At 50.1% G+C, this 20,361-nt stretch overlaps 1 protein-coding gene across 14 annotated transcripts in view; it reads left to right on the top strand.

The window, feature by feature from the left end:
• NFASC (neurofascin) overlaps positions 1–20,361 on the top strand; it is an 81,705-nt gene that overhangs the window by 44,625 nt on the left and 16,719 nt on the right. For 8 of the 14 annotated variants that reach the window (XR_014950163.1, XM_085561254.1, XM_085561256.1 and 5 more), the window contains 6 exons: positions 64–179; positions 1,267–1,471; positions 3,358–3,480; positions 4,214–4,387; positions 8,179–8,193; positions 17,984–18,238. Coding sequence is in view for 13 of the 14 variants with exons in the window: in XM_085561254.1 (XP_085417380.1) it covers positions 64–179; positions 1,267–1,471; positions 3,358–3,480; positions 4,214–4,387; positions 8,179–8,193; positions 17,984–18,238 (888 nt within the window). In the remaining variant the exon portion in view is untranslated. The remainder of the gene's footprint in view (positions 1–63; positions 180–1,266; positions 1,472–3,357; positions 3,481–4,213; positions 4,388–8,178; positions 8,194–17,983; positions 18,239–20,361) is intronic. The other 6 variants (XM_085561262.1, XM_085561258.1, XM_085561257.1 and 3 more) reach the window with 3 other exon arrangements.

Genomic DNA, 20,361 nt, shown 5'->3' with positions numbered 1-20,361 from the left:
TCCGTCTGTCCGAGCTCCAGGGTCATTCCAGGTTCCTAACAACCTTTATCCCCGCCTGCCCAGATCCCAAGGCTGCGCCCACGGATGTCAGGATCAGAGTCTTAAACAGCACTGCCATAGCTCTGACCTGGACCCGGGTGCACCTGGACACCATCCAGGGACAGCTCAAGGAGTACCGAGTGAGCAAATCCCAAACTCCCCGGTCCCAAATCCCCACCCAGCACTGACCATTAACACAGCTAAGCCTCCCAAAATTCCCAGCTGGCTCCCGGGGGTGGCACAGCTGGATGTGGGGATGACAGAAAACTTCCTTTGGTCACCAGGAGCTTTTGGGTTTGGGGCAGCACCAAGGATTTGCTCTTTGGGGTGTCAGGATGGGGTTGGGGATGTCTCCTGCTGCTTCCTCTGGGCTTGGAAGAGGAAGTCAAGCAGGATTTGGGATGCTCCGAGAAAACAGGGAGGGATTGGGACACAGAGCAGAGGGGCTCTGAGGGAGTGACCCGAACCAGGTCAGGTTTTGTGTCATCCCCAAAATGCTGACAGCATTTTTTACTGATCAACAACCCTTGCAAAGCCTAAACCTGCGGTCAGGACTAACTGAGTGCTAAAGCCAGCGTGGATCCATGTTTTTCCAAATCTTTCCAGGTTTATATTTAATATTTATCTATCTTTCCAGGATTATGTCTAATATTTATACTTGCTGACGATGCACAGGGGATGGAGCCATTCAAACCGAGCCAAACCTGAGCAGGGCCCTTCCCTGGGTGTTAAAACATTCCCAAATCTTCATGTCCAGCAAAGAATCCCAGCGTTCCAAATCCAATCATCTGCTGGCTCCACTTTTCCCGATTCTGAGGGATTTTCTGAATGGATTCTCGTTTCTGCACGAAATAGGATTTACAGTCAGGAGCTCGAATGGGAGATTTCCCAAATTCAGGCTTTTATTTGTGCCTGAGTGTGTCCCAGCTTTCCTTCTCCATTGCGAGTGGAAAGGGAGAACCAGTCAGATTTTAATCCTTGGGAATCAGGAACAGCTTTAGTCTGAGCTCAGTGGTTTTGCTCAAAGTTCTGGGAAGTTCTTAACACACTTCTCAGCCTCAGGTAACACCCAGATTTTCCTCATGGAGCTTCACTAATTCCTCTAAAAACTCCCACGGCCTTGAGCCAACCTTAAAGGCAAAATTCTGCTTTTTTAACATCTAAAAACCCCAAAATCCACATTATTAAACGGGAAAAATCTTCACCTGGCCTGCCTATTTCTTGAAGGCCTATTTCTGGAGAGACAGCAGCTTGCTGAAGAACCTGTGGGTCTCCAAAAAACGGCAGTTTGTGAGTTTTCCTGGAGACCGCAACCGGGGCACCGTGTCCCGGCTGTTCCCTTACAGCAACTACAAGCTGGAGATGGTGGTCACCAACGGCCGAGGGGACGGGCCCCGCAGCGAAATGAAGGAATTCCCCACCCCTGAAGGAGGTACGTTCCCACAGGGAGCTTTTCCTGCTGGGAGAGGTTTGGGTGGAGCAGATCCAGGGAGCTGAGCCGCAGCTGAGGAGGGATTTTAGCTGAGCGTCACCTGGGCGCTGTCGCCGTCGGTGACGTCGCTGAAGGAACAGCTGGAGTTGGCTCCTGACCCCTTCAGCATTCCCAAAAATCCCTCAGTCAGGTGGTCTGGACACCCCAGCCAAGAAGATTTTGGGCTGAAGAAGAGAAATATTTGCCAAAGCCTTTCCTAGGCACAGCTCGATTTCCTGTCTGAGCTGTAAATGTCCCTGAGCCGCGGTTTGGGGACACGGCAGTGGTTGGATCCATCCTGGAAAAGGCAGGAAAAACTTCCCAGGACCTTCAGGAATCACTGCCAGGCTTTTTAGGCAAGAGCACCTCGTTCTTGTGTCAAGGATGAACTCAAGGGTTTAATTTTGTCGCTGGCACAGGAGCTATTTATAGACACGCCGATAATTCCGAGCTGGAGCCGCAATTCCAACACCTGGAAGTGACTTTTCCTACAGCACAGGAGGGAATTCAGGCACAGAAGGTCACAAAAACACAAGAAAATACTTGCAAGCCTTGCCCCAAAATATTTTGGGGTCTCTCCTTTTATCTTCCTTTCAGCGCTGTCTCTTCCTTCACAATTCCTTGGAAAAATCCCAATTTTTTGAGGATTTTCTGTGGATAATTGAGGTTGTTGCAGAAGAAAGGGTTCAATTCCTGTAGGTTTTGCAGGCAGGGGCATTTTGACCCTATTTCTGGGGGATTTGGGGTGGCTTTGGACATTTGGGGTGATGATAAGGACATGTGTGGGTGGCGTTAATTAATAATTACGGATTTGACTCTTACCAAGGGGAAAATGCGGATTTTATTTTTTCCTACACCACCAAGCCCTTCCATCGACTCAAACTGACATTGAGGAGGCAGAAGGATATCCTGAGCAACTAAAAATAAATCCCTGAGCTCTCCCATCTCTCTTCCCCCAATTAAGACACTGCAATTAGGAGGAAATCAGGAGAATAATTTAACTCCAGCCTGGATAATTCTTTCCTTCCTTCAGCAGTTAAAGCAACGATAATCCCAAACATTCCTTAGGGTGAGGAGTGGTGGGAAGCAGCTCCCTGGGGGAGATCTCTGGAATTCCATTTCCCAGCGATTTTTTGGGATAAGAGAAGACACTTTTGGAGGTTCTAAGAGAGAAATCTGTGGGATGAAAACTTTGGGATGGGAGGGGAGGGGTGTAAGGAAGGTTGGGAAATTTGTTTCCAACAGGTAGAAATGGGGCTGGAATTAAGATAAATTTTTGGGATACTTATCGTTCTTCTAAGGGAGAAATCCAAGGGATGAAAACTTTGGGATGGGAGGGGGGTGTCAGGAAGGTCGGGAAATTTGGGACCAAGAGAAGTGGAGCTGGAGCCAGAGAAGTTTTTGGGATATTCTTGTGCTTCTGAGAGAAATCTTCGGGATGGGTGGGGGGTGTCAGGAAGGTCAGGAGACTTGGGTCCAAGAGGAGAAGTAGGGCTGGAGTTTAGAGAAGATTTTGGGATACTTCTCATGTTTCTAATGGAGAAATTTTTGGGATGAAAACCTTGGGATGGGAGAGGGATGTAAGGAAAGCCACAAAGTTTGGGCCCAGCAGGAGAACTGGGGCTGGAGTTACATTCCAGATCTGCTTCTATGACTTCGCTGGAGGATCCCACGGGATTTTTTTGCCAAAAACACCACCTGGCTCCTGGTTTTTGGGATAAATCCTTTGTGATCCGTTCGGGGTGTGTCTGTGCGGGGAGTTTGGAGTGGCGGGTGCAGCAGCGCGAGGTTCGTTACCCCGTGTGTGTTTTCTCCTCTCTCCCCTCTCCTCCCCGCTCCCCTCCAAGTGCCCAGCTCCCCCAGGTACCTGCGGATCCGACAGCCCAACCTGGAAATCATCAACCTGGAGTGGGATCACCCCGAGCATCCCAACGGGATCATCACGGGATACACCCTCCGATACCAACCCTGTACGTGCCACGTCTTCTTCCCGCTGATAAATCAGCAAATCCTTCCCTTCCTGCTTTTTGCCAGGGCAGGGAGATCCATGAGGAACTGGAGACTTCCATGGTGGGACAAACTGGTGTTGGGAGGGGTCCTGGTCATCTGCAGGGGGGTGGTGGGTGCTAGCAGCTCCCCAGGCTCAATTTTTGAAAGGAAATCGGTTTTATCTCAGATTTAGGAAGATTTTAGGTGCAGCCTGAGACATTTTTGGTGCTCACCCAACACTAATTGGATGAGATACCCAGAGCCTGAATGACCCTGAGCCTTCTGTGCCCACCTGAATGTCCCCCCAGCAAGTCCCCAGGTGCCCCAAACAGCTCTGTGCCCCACAGTGACCCCACAGATCCTCTCCGGGGTGAGGCGACAAGCTGGAGACACTGCACTTAATCAAGGAGGGGTTGAGTGCTCAGCAGTCCCCAGACTCCATTTTTGAGGGCAAATCAGCTGGATCGTGGATTTAGGAAGATTTTAGGTGCAGCCAGAGTTGTTTTGGTGCTCATGCAAACACAAGATTTAGGAAGTGATACCCCAGAGCCTGGGGTGTCACCAAGTGCCCCAAGCTGGCCACACTCAGAGCAGCAACAGCTCTGAGCCCCTCAGTGACCCCACAACGACCCTCCAGAGGGGTGAGGGATGAACTGGACACCCCAAAATTCCTGCGCCAGGCTGAGCTTGGCCTGCTCCGCCTTCTCTCTGCAGTTAACGGGTCGCGGACGGGCCGGACGGTGGTGGAGAACCTGTCCCCCAACCAGACGAGGTTCACCCTGCAGAGGTCAGACCCCATCTCCCGCTATCGCTTCGTGCTCCGCGCCCGCACCCAGGTGGGAGAGGGAGAGGCCCTGGTGGAGGAGTCGCCGGCGCTGCTGGACGAAGGTAAGGGCAGCACCCGGCTCTGCCGAGGGGGCAGGATGTGTCAAACCCAAAAAATGGCATCGTGACAGGATGTGGTGACCCCAAAAATGTTATTGTGACAGGCCGTGGGACAGCCCAAAAATGGCACCTTGGCAGGGTGTGGCAACCCCAAAAATGTTATTGTGACAGGCCGTGGGACAGCCCAAAAATGGCACCTTGGCAGGATGTGGCAACCCCAAAAATATTATTGTGACAGGCCGTGGGACAGCCCAAAAATGGCACCTTGGCAGGATGTGGCAACCCCAAAAATATCATTGTGACAGGCCATGGAACAGCCCAAAAATGGCACCTTGGAAGGATGTGGCAACCCCAAAAATGGCACAAAGGTCTTGAGAAATCTCAAAAATATCATCATGAAGGGCCACAGAACAGCCAAAAAATGGCATGGTGGCAAGATGTGGCAGGCCCCAAAAATGTCATCATGACAGGCCATGGAAGGGCCAAAAATGGCATGGTGACAGGCCATGGCAAACCCAAAAATGGCATCACAACGGGCCACGGAAGAGCCCAAAACTGGAATCAGGGAATCCCAAATTCCAGGAGCGCAGGACAGCGATGGCCACTGAGGTTTTCCTGCAGAGGTGGAGGTGGCCAAATGCTGCAGCAAAAACCCAGCTGAGGTGACCTGGGGACTGTCCCAGGGAAGCTCCTGGCTGTCCCCAAGGGAGGGACATTCCTCGCATGCCCTGGAGCAGGAGGATATTTGTAAAATTTATATTTTTTACCAAAAGAGGGCAGGGCGAGATGGGATTCAGGAAGGAATTCCTCACTTGGAGGGTTTGGAATCGCTGGCACGGAGAAATGTGGATGCTGCTGCATCCCTGGAAGTGTCCAAGGTCATCTTGGAGCCACCTGGGATGGTGGAAGTGTCCCCGGGTGGAACTGGATGAGATTTAAGGCCCTTCCCAACCCAAGCCAATCCATGATTTTGGGATCTCGCTCTCCTTGTGCGGAGGGTGAAGCTCTGATTTGCTCCTCTGTGTTTCTGTGTCAGCTCAACAGGGGCAGCTTTGGGGGATTTTTGAGTGCAGGGAACTCAGTGACACCTCTCTGTCACCCCACGGGTGTCACCCCACCCTAAAAGCCTCCAGAGCCCCAATCTCAGCCCCATAATCAGATAAAATTCCCAGTGCCACCTCTGTGTCACCCCACGGGTGTCACCCCACCCTAAAACCCTCCAGAGCCCCAATCTCAGCCCTGTAATCAGATAAAATTCCCAGTGCCACCTCTCTGTCACCCCACGGGTGTCACCCCACCCTAAAACCCTCCAGAGCCCCAATCTCGGCCCCATAATCAGATAAAATTCCCCTTGTGGAGCATCCATCAAATTTAAGTGGAATTTCTGGAGCCTGAGGGAGCCAAGGGCGGCTCTCTCCCCTCTTTAAGCTCGGCTGACAGCGCTGGGATTGGGTTAGAGCTGGGATTTAATGGGGTTTTCTCTCCTTCCCTCCATCCCCCACCCCAGCTAATGGCTCTGAGTGGGGAAAGCGATTCCTGCCCGGATCCAGTGGGAATAAAACCATTCCCAACACCCCTGGCATGGGATCCAGCAAAATTTATTGGATGGGGGGAGAAAGCAGCCGAGGAAAACACGAGCGGGGCCTGGAATTGTTTTCAAAGGAATTGTGAGAGCTCAGGGGTTGGATTGAAGCTGAAAATGGAATATTTTTAGCTGGTTCACACCCGAATTTTGGACACTGATAATAGCGAGATAACAGTTGTGTATAAATTTTAATTGATTTGGATCCGTTTTGTGTATTGGAAATATCAGTGGTGCCCAAACCTGCTGGACAAGACAAGGAAATCCCTCTGTGGGGTTTGGGGTGAGGATGTGTCACCCAGTTCTGCCAAAGAGACCAAGTTTGGCTGTCAAAACCCAAAAAATTATAAAATTTGAGTGATTTACTCCCATACCGCAGAAATTTGCCACCCAAAAATGAGGTACAATGGAAAACAGGTGAGTTTTGCTCATTTTGATGGGACTTCCTGCCGAAACTAAGCAGATTAAGAAAATTAAACCCAGATGAGGCTGGAATTAAAGGAAAATAAGCAGATCAAGGAAATTAAACCCATTTGCGTGCTCCGAGGAGGTTTCCTGCTCACCAGGCTCCTCCACACTTGGAGTTGCAGTAAATTAAAAAAAAAAAAAAAAAAAAAAGGAAAAAAAAGAAAACAAGGAAAAACTGAGGTGAAATTTGAGATTCGGTGTTTTTGTTGGGATTAGACCTAAACACCCACTTAAGGACTCGGTTTAATGACACCATTGTCACCTCGATGCCACTGCTGTCACCTCAGTGCCACCTCTGTGCCCTCTTGGGTGTTTAACCTGGATCCTGGTGTGGTTTATCCCCGATTCCTTGACGAGGTTTATCCCTGATTCCTGGTTTATCCCAGATTCCCCGGCTTGGTTTATCCCAGGTTTCCTGGCATGGTTTATCCCTGATTCTTGGTTTATCCCAGATTTTCTGGCATGGTTCATCCCTGATTCCCAGTTTATCCCAGTTTCCTGGCATGGTTTATCCCTGATTCCTGGTTTATCCCAGATTCCCTGTCTTGGTTTAGCCCAGATTTTCTGGCATGGTTTATCCCCAGTCTTTGTTTATCCCAGATTTCCTGGCATGGTTTATCCCTGATTTCCAGTTTATTCCAGATTCCCTGGCTTGGTTCATTCCAAATTCCTGGTTTATTCCTGATTCCTGGTTTATCTCTGATTTCCTGGCATGGTTTATCCCTGATTTCCGGTTTATCTCTGATTACTGGTTTATCCCAGATTCCCTGGTGTGGTTTATCCCTGATCCCTGTTTTATCCCCAATTCCTGTTTTATCCCTGATTCCTGGTTTATCCCCGATTCCTAGTTTATCCCAGATTTCCTGGCATGGTTTATCCCAGATTTCCTGGCATGGTTTATCCCTGATTCCCTGGTGTCATTTATCCCTAATTCCCTGGCGTGGTTTCCCCTGATTCCCAGTTTATCCCAGATTCCTGATTTATCCCAGATTCCCAGTCTTTGTTTATCCCAGATTCCCTGGCATGGTTTATCCCCGATCCCTGTTTTATCCCCAATTCCTGGTTTATCCCCGATTCCTGGTTTATCTCTGATTTCCTGGCATGGTTTATCCCTGATTTCCAGTTTATTCCAGATTCCCTGGCTTGGTTCATTCCAAATTCCTGGTTTATTCCTGATTCCTGGTTTATCTCTGATTTCCTGGCATGGTTTATCCCTGATTTCCGGTTTATCTCTGATTACTGGTTTATCCCAGATTCCCTGGCGTGGTTTATCCCTGATCCCTGTTTTATCCCCAATTCCTGGTTTATCCCCGATTCCTGGTTTATCTCTGATTTCCTGGCATGGTTTATCCCAGATTTCCTGGCATGGTTTATCCCTGATTCCCAGTTTATTCCAGATTCCCTGGCATGGTTTATTCCAAATTCCTGGTTTATTCCTGATTCCTGGTTTATCCCTGATTTCCTGACATGGTTTATGCCTGATTCCCTGGTGTCATTTATCCCTAATTCCCTGGCGTGGTTTTTCCCTGATTCCCAGTTTATCCCAGATTCCTGGATTCCAGTGGCTCTCCCAGGTTGGATTCAATCCCCTTTTCCCCCTCTCTCTCCTCTCTCCGGCGACTCCGAGTGTCCTGGCGGCGCGTTGGGGTTCTTTGATAAATTCCTGTGTTTTTCTCTCCCCTCTTTCTCTCCGTTTTCCCGTTTTTCCTCCTCTCTCTCCCTTTCCCTGGCGCTGCCTCCGAAGCCACGCCAAGCCCAGGTACCGTACCCGGAGGTAACCGGCATGGGGGCAACGGAGCTTGCCAATTAAGCTGCCAATTAAGCCGAAAAGTTCATTAAAACCCTTCCAATGGCCACGCCAATTGGGCATTTCAATCCTGGCAGGCACAAAGGGGACCAGGGCGGCTCCACAGCGGGGCAGGCGAAGATTAAAAGTCTCTAAGCCGGGTTTAAGAGCCACTCAAAAAATCTCATGAAAACCAAACCACGGTGGCCGTGGGCTGGGCGAGCCCAATGGAGGCTCAATTTCAAATTAAAATGAGGTTTTTCCCTATTAAAGTGAGGGTTTTCCCTATTAAAATTGGGGTTTTCCCCTATTAAAGAGGTCTTTTCCCCCATTAAAATGTTTGTTTTTTTCCTCTTTTAAAGTGTTTTTTTTCCCTATTAAAGAGGACTTTTCCCCCTATTAAAGTGGCTTTTTTCCCTATTAAAGAGGACTTTTCCCCCTATTAAAGTGGCTTTTTTCCCTATTAAAGAGGACTTTTTCCCCTATTAAAGTGGCTTTTTTCCCTATTAAAGAGGACTTTTTCCCCTATTAGAGTGAGGGTTTTTATCCCTATTAAAAGGTGCTTCTTCCCTATTAAAGAAGTTTTTTCCCTATTAAACAGGGGTTTTATCCCTATTAAAGATGGGGTTTTCCCTATTAAAGTGGGTTTTTTCCCCTATTAAAATGGGTGTTTTTTCCCTATTAAAGGTTTTTTATCCATTAAAGTGGGTTTTTTTCCCCTATTAAAGAGGGTTTTTCCCTATTAAAGAGGGTTTTTTCCCTATTAAAGAAGGTTTTTTCCGTATTAAAGACAGTTTTCCCCCTGTTAAAATGTTTTTTTTTTCCTATTACAGGTTTGTTTTGTTTTTTTTTTCTTGGGGTTTTTTTTTGTTTGTTTGTTTGTTTTTTCAATATTTAAGATGGTTATTTCCTTGTTAGAGATGTATTTTTTCATATTTTAATGGGGTTCCCCCCCTGTATTAGCAGGGTTTTTTCCCCCTAATATAGACAGTTTTTTCCCCATTAAAGAGGGTTTTCCCTCTAGTTTAAAGGGGATGTTTTCCCATATTAAAGAGAGGCATTTTTGCCTATTGAAGGGCTTTTTTTTTTTCAATATTAAAGGGGAGTTTTTCCCTATTAAAGAGGTTTTTTTCCCCTATTAAACAATTTTTCTACCTATTAAAAAATGTTTCCCCCCTCTTATTGTGGGAGTTTCCCCCTATTTTAGAGGGGTCTTTTTCCCTGTTTTGGAGGGGAATTTTTCCATATGGAAAAGGTTTTATTCCCTATTGAAGACTTTGGTTCTCTGGTTCCCTCTAGTAAAGACATTTTTTTCCCCATTAAAAAAGGTTTTCCCCCTGTTAAAGAGGGGTTTTCCCCCTATTAAAGAAACTTTCCCCCCTATTTTAGAGGGGTTTTCCCCCTATGAAAAAGAGGTTTTCCCCTATTAAAAAGGGGTTTTCTCCCTACTAAAGAGACATTTTTCCTTATTACATAAGAGGGTTTTTCCCTATTAAATATTTTTTCCCTATTAAATATTTTTTCCCTATTAAAGACCTTTTCCCCCTCTCACAGGAGATTTTAACCCCGGCTCTGCACAAACCCCTGTCCCTCTTTAACCCTCACCAACCCCACAAAACCCAGAACATTCCTGGCTCCATGGGGCCCTGCCAGCACTTGCGGGATCTCACCTGGAGATTCGGGATTTTTTATTTTGGAGGGATTTTTTTGAGGGTTTTGATCCAGGAGATTCCTCCCATTCCCGGTGTCCATTGGAAGGGTTGAGCGGGAATTTGAGCTGTGCATGTTCTGCATGGAGCCTTCTGCTGGCTTTGCCCTCCTCGCTATTCCCAAAAAACCAGTGGGAGCAGGGAAAAGATCTTTTCCAGCACCAGGGACAGCTCCTCCTCCTCCCGCTTCCATGGAAAACCCGATCCCGGATATTCCAGCGCCGCCCTGCATCGCCCCAACACCACTCCAGAACACGCAGGGAAGGATTCCCACCTCTCCCAGACTTGGAAAATTCCGATTTCCCCACACCCAACGCGCATTTCCCACATTCCAAGCAGCGGGAGAGCCTTTTCCCAGCTCAGAAAAGCGGGAATTGCCAACCAGGGGGGTGCAGCCGCCCCGAACTCATCCCAAAAAAAAGCTTTTTTTGGGAGCAGCAGCAGCTCCCGATTCCCCACAGCAGGTCCTGCTTTGCCTCTGCACATTCCAAGCAGGAACAGCTTCCCAGGGAAGGTTTTCCCAAGGGATCCAAGTGCAGGATTCGCTTTCCTGCCTGGTGGATGTTCCTTCGCATGGATTTTGCTGCAGCGATGTCTCTTCCCGATATTATTTTGCTTTTCCCCCCCCTTTCCCGAACAGATGCCAATCTTTCTCCTTCCTGTCTTTTTCTCTTCTGTCACCATCCCCTCCCCCAAAAAAAGAGGAATAACAGATTGGTCAGGTTTAGGTGGTGGGGATCTGAAAAGGCACTTAAAAATCCTGGGAATGCACATGAAAATCCTGAAAATCAACATAAAAATCCTGGAAATGAACATAAAATCCCTGAAAATGTACATAAAAAAACTCGGGATCAAGACCACCCTTTCCTCCAGCTCCTTCTCCATCCAGGGTTTGGCTCAGCCATCAGAATCCGGATTTTCTTTGTGGATCAGGATCCCCTCAAGTCCTTTATTGGTTCCAGAGGGTCCTGCTGAACTCTGGAATCGTGCCCTGATTTCTTCATCCTCCCCACACCGAATCATTCCCAGCTTCATTTCTTGCCCCACTGGAATTATTTGTGATTTCAGGGATAATCCCCCAATTATCCAGAGCCCATCCCTCCATTTCCCCCTTTCCAAAAGGAGAAATAACACTTTGGAGAGTCGGGAAGTGGAGCTGGAGATGGGGAATTGCTGCCTCATCTTCCTCCCCATTCCAGGCTCCAGGAGGGGACTCAGGGCATGGAAAATTCCCTTTTCCACCCCAGACCCCCTCCAGAGCTGGATCTCCTTCTCCTCAGGCCTCCTCAGCTCCAGAGGATGTTCCTCTTCCCAAAAAATCCTCGGAAATGCTTCCCTGTCCTTCCCCATCTCCACTGGCTGACCCAGCTCGGGTGGATTTTTATGGAATTTGTCCTGAATTTCAGGAAAATTCTCCTTACCAAGGCTGGTGCTGACAGGCAATGAAAAGTTCATTTTCCAGGGAAAACCTGACACAGGGCCAGGAGGAACTGGAGCAGGTGATGGAATCGGAGTGAAGTGAAGGGATTTTCCCTCAGGAAAAGCTTCACCTTTCCTAAGCCCGGCTTTGGACAGCAGGAGAGGAGATTTGGGAAAAAGAGGAGGTTAAAAAAGAGTTTTTATTTATGCTCTGAGTGAAAAAAAAAATCCAAAACTGGATTTTTTGATTTTCCATCCTTATGGAGAAACTTTATCAGGGACCATAAAGAAATCGGATTTAGACTCAGAGGGAAAATCCTGACTTTTCTCTGTCCATAAATGGGAATTGGAGGTGAAAAATCCCATTTTTCATTTTAGAAACAGAAGGAATTGCTGAGCCTTCTCTTTCTGCTCCATCACCCCCTTCTCTTCTCCAATTTCTTCTCTTTCCACATCGGATTTTCAGCACTTTGTGGCCAAGGACTCCCAATTCCATTCTGTTGGTAAAAACCAGGAGAATTAAAAATAAATTTTCACCAATGTCCTCATCCCAACCATCAAAAATCATGAAAAATTCATCCCAATCTCTCCAAGCCTCATTATTTTGTAGACACACCCCAGGGAAAGCTGTTGCCACAGCCCAACAACGCATTAAAAGCACCTTTAAATAATTAAAAAGCAGCACAGATTGGGATTGCTTCCTGCATTTTGCAAAAAAACAAAAGCCACTTTTCGTGAATTATCCTACTCCAAGCAGGATTTGCATCTTTTCCTTAGAGATTCCCTTCAAAAAATCCCATTTTTCTTTTAGGATTCTCCCTCGCTGAGATTTTTTTCCCCCTAATCCGACCTTCAAACAGGTTTTTGTGGAAGGTTTGGATTTTTTTTTTCCCTGCTCACTCCCGGCTGGGGAGACAGCGAAGAGCTCAGCATCTCTCATTAGTGAAATTATTAATTGCTGCAGCTTCAATCCATCATCTTCCCCCCATCCTTCCCTGAGAGGGAATAATGGATCTTGGAGACGGAAAAAGCCTTGAAAGGGAGACAATTAAAGAGCTGAGCGCTCGTTTGGCGCTTTCCAGGAAGATGGGCTCGGCTAAAACGGGACAAAGAGCTGGGAATTGCTGCTGCTGCTTTTTACTTCGAATTTCCGCTTGATTTCTTCCCACTTGGAGCAATTCCCACGTTCTGCCCTGAATGGGATGGGGAATTAGTGGGATTTTTCCCCCATCCCACAAATTCCAGGCGCTCCGTCCTGACCCCAAACTTTCTGCCCAAGCCCTGGGAATGCAGAACAACTCCAGCTCTTCCACAAAACTCGGGAATGCCATGGCTGGAGCACTGCGGCCGATTTTAGGAAGGTGGATGGGATTTCCAGGCTTTCCAAAGGGTCGGGAATGCCAGCCTGGGTCTCCTGTCTCCCTTTGGGATCTTTGTCACTCCTGGTGGCAGCAGGAGGGGACCCCGGGAAGGGACTCTGAGATCCCCGAGGTCCCTTTTCTTTGGGGGATATCAGATCCCTGAGATCCTCCTTGATCCCTGGGATCCCTAAAATCCATTTTCTTTGGGGGATGTTGAATCCTGTGATCCCTTTTAGTTTTGGGGATATTGGATCCTTGGGTTCCCTGAAGTCCCCCTTGATCCCTGGGATCCCTGAGATCCCTTTTCTTTGGGTGGATATCAGATCCTTGGGATCACTGGATCCCTGGGATCCTTGAGATCCTTTTTCTCTGGGGGGATATCGGATCCCTGCAATCCCTTTTCTTTGGGGGATGTCAAATCCTTGAGAGCCCTGAAATCCTCCTTGATCCCTGAGATCCCTGAGATCCCTTTTCTTTGTGGGATATCAGATCCATGGGATGTCTGAAATCCTCCCTGATCCCTGGGATCCCTGAGATCCCTTTTCTTTGTGGGATATCAGATCCATGGGATGTCTAAAATCCTCCCTGGTCCCTGGGATCCCTGAGATCCCTGAGATCCCTTTTCTTTGTGGGATATCAGATCCATGGGATGTCTGAAATCCTCCCTCATCCCTGGGATCCCTGAGATCCCTTTTCTTTGTGGGATATCAGATCCATGGGATGTCTGAAATCCTCCCTGATCCCTGGGATCCCTGAGATCCCTTTTCTTTGTGGGATATCAGATCCATGGGATGTCTGAAATCCTCCCTGATCCCTGGGATTCCCGAGATCCCTTTTCCTTGGGGGATATCGGATCCTTGAGATCCTTGGGATCCCTGAAATCCTTCTTGACCCCTGAGATCCCTGAGATCCCTTTTCTTTGGGGGATATGAGGTCCATGGGATGTCTGAAATCGCCCTTGATGCCTGGGATCCCTCTGATCCCTGAGATCTCTTTTCTCTGGGGGATATGAGATCCCTGAGATCCCTCCGATCCCCTCCAGCCCTTGGGATGGATTCCGAAGCCCCCGATCTCCCCTTCCCCAAATCTGAGCTCTCCTCCCGCATCCATGTCAGACTCAATCCCGAACGGGGCCGCAGCTCCGATCCCGGGCGCGCTTTGGGATCGGGCCCTTCCCTGCCTCCCTCTCTGTTCCCACCGCGTTCCCCCCCGGCCCCCGCGCGTTTTCCAGCCCACCCCACCCCACTCCTCACCTGTGCCGCTCCTGCCAGGCTGATTTCCATCCCCGCCATCCCCTCCCGGATCTCCCGGAGCCAGCCCAGCTCATCCTGATGGGAAGTGACGGCTCCAAGTGGGGCACTGTGGAAACCCAGGGCACCGGGAATGTTTCTCTGCCTGCTCGGGGGTGTCCTGACCCCCAGGGGAGCTCTGACTTTAACCCTTATTCATGGAGAAAACTCCCAAAGCCTCAAAGTGAGCCAGAAACCACGAAAGTGTGAAATAGATTGTAGAGATTGTAGCGTAGCAGGTCACACGGGTGAGAAATTAAAGGTTTTTAGTATGTTATAGATGAGTTCAAAATAGAAGATATAAGATGTTGTCTTCAGTTCCTTTCTTCTTCCTCTTTCTTCTTAGGTTTAAGTAATATCTTGTAATTAAATAGAAAAGCCACATTATGAGTCTTTAGAAGTCAGTTATTAAGTTAGAAAAAAATTAAGTATCACTTCTTAATTAAGTAGCATAGTTTTTTATTAGACTTAAAAAACCTTACAACAAAAAATTATTAACCCTTTTGATACCGTTTTTATACACACAGAGTCTAGTGCAAACTCTATGCTCAAGTTTTGATAAAATAACAATAAACAAAAACTAAAAAGCAAAAAAAAATCCAATCCATCTCTCATTCCTGACACAAAACTACTCCAAAAAAGCCTCCCTTATCAGGGGAGTGCCCAAAAAAATTACCCAACTTAAAACCCACAAACTCGCAGGGCAGGGAGGGCAAACCCCGCCTGGAACCGCTGGCAGCTCATCCCGGAGCTTCGGGCAAAGCAGATTTGGGGGCGTGAGGGATGCTCAGAGATCCACCCCGGATCATCTTTTCCTATTTAAAACCTGGAGGAGCATTAAATCTGGATTTCTGCTTCTCCTGGGAGAGCCCCGCTGGAAGCTGCGGAGCCGTGCCAGGTTTTCCGCCGGCTCCCAAATTCACTTTGTGCCCTTTGAGGTCTCGTTGTCCTCCGGGGGGAGCCGGGATTCCCGTGGGAATGCCGAGCCTGCATTAGCGGAGTGTTCCCAGCCTCCGGCGCGGCTCCATCCCGTTAATGGGGACATTAACCCGGCGACACCAATCTCTTAACCCCAAAAACCCGCCAGCGATCCGCGGAGAGGGATGGGGACAAATCCCAGCGCAGAAAAAGCTTTTAGCGGCCTCGGGACCCCGCCAAGTCCTTGCGGAACAAACCCAGAAGGGCAAAACGCAAAAATATTTTTTGGGTTTATTGTTTGGCTCACCACGAGGGCAAAGCCGAGCCTTTGGATGTGTCCCCTCCCTGTCACCTCCCCCTGCCCGGCTGGACCCCCGGGCCGGGCTGAGCACGGGGGGCTTCGGATCGGGGTGCATGAGATGGGAACGCTGTGGGGTCAGCGCCGAGAGCACCGGGAGGGGTTTGGGGTGACTGTGGCTGTTTCTGGGGCTGCACGAGGGGTTTGGGGTGACTGTGGCTGCTCCTGATACTGAACGAGGGTTTTGGGGTGACTGTGGCTGCTCCTGAGGCTGCACGAAGGTTTTGGGGTGACTGTGGCTGCTCCTGGGGCTGAACGAGGGTTTTGGGGTGACTGTGGCTGCTCCTGAGGCTGCACGAGGGTTTTGGGGTGGCTGGGGCTGCTCCTGGAGCTGGATGGGAGTTTTGGGGTGGCTGGGTTGCTCCTGGGGCTGCACGAGGGTTTTGGGGTGACTGTGGCTGCTCCTGGGGCTGAACGAGGGTTTTGGGGTGACTGTGGCTGCGCCTGGGTCTGGATGGGAGTTTTGGGGTGGCTGGGGCTGCTCCTGGGGCTGAATGGGAGTTTTGGGGTGGCTGGGGCTGCCCCTGGGGCTGAACAAAGATTTTGGGGTGACTGTGGCTGCTCCTGGGGCTGGATGGGAGTTTTGGGGTGGCTGGGGCTGCTCCTGGGGCTGGATGGGAGTTTTGGGGTGGCTGGGGCTGCTCCTGGGGCTGAATGGGAGTTTTGGGGTGGCTGGGGCTGCTCCTGGGGCTGAACAAAGATTTTGGGGTGACTGTGGCTGCTCCTGGGGCTGGATGGGAGTTTTGGGGTGGCTGGGGCTGCTCCTGGGGCACTTTTGAGGGACCAGGGTTGGTCTGGGGCCATCCCTGAGGCTGGCCTGGAGTTCTGGGGGGACTGTGAGGAGCCGTGAGTGCTGTGGGGGCACCCCTGGAGCTGGGCTGGAGGTTTTGGGTACCTGGGGCTGCTCTGGGGTCACCCCTGACCTGGGCTGGTGCTTTCAGCTGTGCTCAAACTCTAATTTTGCATCTCAGATGGACTGAGAGAGCTGCTGCTCCTCCCAGCATTTGGATGTTGAGTTTCAGGGCTTGGGTCTCCCTGGGGATGGGGTGAGTGGGAAAGAAAAGCCTGACTTGGTCCTAGGACTGGTTTTAAAGTGCTTCGCTAGAGCTGTTGTGGTTTGAGGCGATATTTATAAAATCTGGCTTCCTTCGCCCATCGGAGGGATTTGGAATCGCGTGGCCCACAGGAATAATGATGATAAATATAATTTAACCTGAGCGTGCCGGGGTGAGTCCCCTCGGAGTCACCTTTGGTATTTGGAGCTGAATTCCGGCTGAATTTCTGCTGAAACGTTCCAGCCCCATCCAGGCCCTGTGGGACCCTCACCCCATTCAGGGTGGGTTAAAGGACACTTTTCCCTCTTTCCTTGGAGAGCACATTCCCTCTTTTCCTTAGGATCACAGCCCGAGTGAGACAATTAACAAACAAATCGCTCCCAATGATCCCCCAGGACAGCTCGGGGTGTTCCAAACCCTCATTTAAATGTAAATTCGGAGGGGCAGCGCTGCCCAGGCTCCGACCTTCCCTCCCCAGCCAGTTAAACCCCCTCGATGCCGAAGCTGCTCCTTCTCCAGGCTGGAAAAATCTGGGAAGCTGCAGGCTGAGCTGGCGGCTCCAAAAATGCCGGAGGTGTAGTCCAGGGGCATCCGGATTAATGGAATTCATTCTTGGAATTCCATTCATTAATGGAATTCATCCCATTCATAATTGGATTTGTGCGTTTTCCATGAGCTAGATCCCATTTCCTGGAATGCCGTGGGACGATGGGGTGAGGACAAACCTGAGCGTCCCCTCAGCTGCATTTTCCCAGGCTGGCCGTGCTGGTTTATCCCAGGAGATGTCGGGCACAGGAAAGGCAGAGGACAACAGCTCGTTCAGGCCTGGGATTGGGATCAGGATTAGGATCAGGATTGGGATCAGGATTGGGATCAGGATTGGGATCAGGATCGAACTGGGGGAACAGGAGCAGCCCCAGCACCTCTCCCAACCCCTGGGATGGGCTCAGGGGGACAGGGGTAGGAAAAGGGGCTCAGCCTGGAATTCCCAGTGGGATTTGCTCCAGATCCTGGGACAGGTTCAGGCCACCCCTGCATGGGGCCAGGGACAGGAAAAGTGGCTCAGCCTGGAATTCCCAGTGGGATTTGCTCCAGATCCTGGGACAGGTTCAGGCCACCCCTGCATGGGGCCAGGGACAGGAAAAGGGGTTCAGCCATGAGTTCCCAATAGGATTGGCTCCTGCACCTCTCCCAAATCCTGGGACAGGTTCAGGCCATCCCTGCACAGGGTCAGGGGCAGCAAAAGTGGCTCAGCCTGGCATTCCCAGTGGGATTTGCTCCGGCACCTCTCCCAGCCCCTGGGACCAGCCCAAGCCATCCTTGCATGTGGCCAGGGCAGGAAAAGGGGTCCAGCCGTGTATTCCCTGTGGGATTTGTGCCTGCACCTCTCCCAGCCCCTGGGATCAGCCCAAACCATCCCTGCATGGGGCCAGGGCAGGAAAAGGGGTCCAGCCGTGTATTCCCGGCGGGATTTGTGCCTGCACCTCTCCCAGCCCCTGGGACCAGCCCAAACCATCCCTGCATGGGGCCAGGGCAGGAAAAGGGGTCCAGCCGTGTATTCCCGGCGGGATTTGCTCCGTGCTGCACCACTCCGGGGAGGGCAGCGCTCTGGAGATGCCACCTCAGGTACAAAGCCGGTGTTTCCCTCTCCCAGAGGCAACTGGGCCGCCTCCAACCACAGTGGAGGAAACCAGTCCTGAAACCAGTCCTGAAACCAGTCCTACAATCAGCCCTACAACCAGCCCTACAACCAGTGCTACAATCAGTCCTACAACCACCCCAACCACCACCGACACCACAACCACCACCACAACCACCACAACCACCACCAGCACTGCCGCCAGCACCGCCGCCAGCACCAGCGCCGCTGCCGAGAGGGCTCCGGCAGCCACCACCAGGCACGAGTTGGGTACTGAGCTTTCCTTTTCCTCTAACCCCTCTCTAACCCTGCTGGGACCCCTCCCCACCGCGATTCCTTGGGATACCGGGAGAATTGGAGACATCGCATGGCTCCGGAACGGGAATCTGGGTGTACAAGTGGGGACTTGGAGGGTTCTGTGGAATCTTCGTGCACAAGTGAGAATTTGGAGGGTTCTGTGGAATCTGGGTGCACAAGTTGAAATTTGGAGGGTTTTGTGAAATCTGGGTGTACCAGTGAGAATTTGCGGAGTTCTGTGGAATCTGGGTGCACAAGTGGGAATTTGGAGAGTTCTGTAGAATCTGGGTGTACCAGTGAGAATTTGCAGAGTTTTGTAGAATCTGAGTGCACAAGTGGGAATTTGGAGAGTTCTGTGGAATCTGAGTGCACCAGTGAGAATTTGGAGGGCTCTGTGAAATCTGGGTGTACCAGTGAGAATTTAGAGAGTTCTGTAGAATCTGGGTGCACAAGTGGGAATTTGGAGAGTTCTGTGGAATCTGGGTGCACAAGTGGGAATTTGCAGAGTTCTGTGGAATCTGGGTGTACCAGTGGGAATTTGCAGAGTTCTGTGGAATCTGGGTGTACCAGTGGGAATTTGCAGAGTTCTGTGGAATCTGGGTGTACCAGTGGGAATTTGGAGGGTTCCGCTCCACCAGGGAACACCCCAGCCCTGCTGGGGGTGTGGTGATGCTGGATGCATTTTGGGAAGAGGTGGACAGCCCCACAGATTCCCCCCAGAGTGTGATTTGGTGTTCAGAGCTGTTACAAATGGGTTCTGGTGCTCCTGCAGGAGATGTCAGCTCAGATTTAGCACCTCAGCTGTTAGCAAGGAGACCTGTCAGGATTTATCCAAGTTCTTGGGTTTATCCCGCTGCTCCCTGCGCTGCCGGAGCCCTTGGGAACTCTGGGGAAGGGTGGGAGTTCCAGCACCATCCCTGTGCCAGGCATTTCCCAGGTCTTCTCGTACCATCAGGACAATCAAACTCGGCTCTGGCGGGGAAATCTTCCCTCCTGGATGTGTTTGAGGGATAAATCTGGAAGGATTTATCGGGATTTGAAATACCAGGGTAACGGAGTTGGTGGTTTACAAATAATTAGGGTTGTTCAAAAAAACCAATCAAGCAAAAAAAGGGAATGAAATCTGGCTTAAAAACTTGGATGGGGTTTGGAGCAACCTGGGATAGAGGAAAACGGGGATTGGGGGTGGAATGAGAAGAGTTTTAGGGTCCCTTCCAGCTCAAACGAGTATGGGATGATGCCATGACTGAATTCAAAGCAGTTTCTCTAGATTTTGGCATAAAATCAGTTTAAAATGCTTTAAAGCCACCAAAACGTTCTGCAGGGGAGATCTGCCCCCACCTGACAGCCCAGGACTGGTGACAACGTGAGATCACCCCCACACCAGTCATTAATGCATGGAAAATGCTGCTAATTAGAAATAGGGAATTAAGCATTAGGCACAGGACAGGGAAAGAGAACAGGAGGCAACGAGGAACCTCCAGTGTCCCCATCCAACCCAGGCTGGGATTTAAGAGATTCCAGCTCACCCCACAGCACCAGGCCCTTGTAGTGCCCTAAAAACCCCAAAACTGGCTTTTTCCAAGGGATTGTGGTGGTCGATCCCGGATTTGTGGCATTAAAACATTGAAACGCCTCGAGGAGAAATGACAATAAAACCCCAAGATGCTGTTCCTTAAAATCCCACTAAATTGTGGGATTGGCTCTGACTTCTGTAGGAACGGGACTCATCCCAGGGAACGTCGAGATCCCTAAACTTCAACCTCACACACGGGTGACCTCGTTGTCCCACCAGGGCCACAGCGAAGTAACAATTCCCTGCCACTCCCAGCACTGGATCCGTGCTCATCCATGCAGGAATTCCGGGACGAGGTTTCCCCGCTGGCCCAGATCCTCAGGGATGCACCCCAAAAGAATCCCAGGATGAGTTGAGTGCCGTTGGGTTTAAACACCACCAAAATTCCCTAAAAATGTTGGGAATCTTGGGAAAAAATCAATCCAAACTTAGGTTGAGGTTCGTTCATGCTTAGGCTGAGACCAAAGTGTTCACTCCAGGTTTACGTAATGATTTCGTAAGGGTTTACATGAGGTTTTTG

This window comes from Lonchura striata, chromosome 26, assembly GCF_050655825.1.
Source record: "Lonchura striata isolate lonStrDom1 chromosome 26, ASM5065582v1, whole genome shotgun sequence".
Taxonomy (NCBI): Eukaryota; Metazoa; Chordata; class Aves; order Passeriformes; family Estrildidae; genus Lonchura; species Lonchura striata.
The sequence above is the reverse complement of the archived record's forward strand: the minus strand, read 5'-3'. Positions and strand labels throughout refer to the sequence as shown.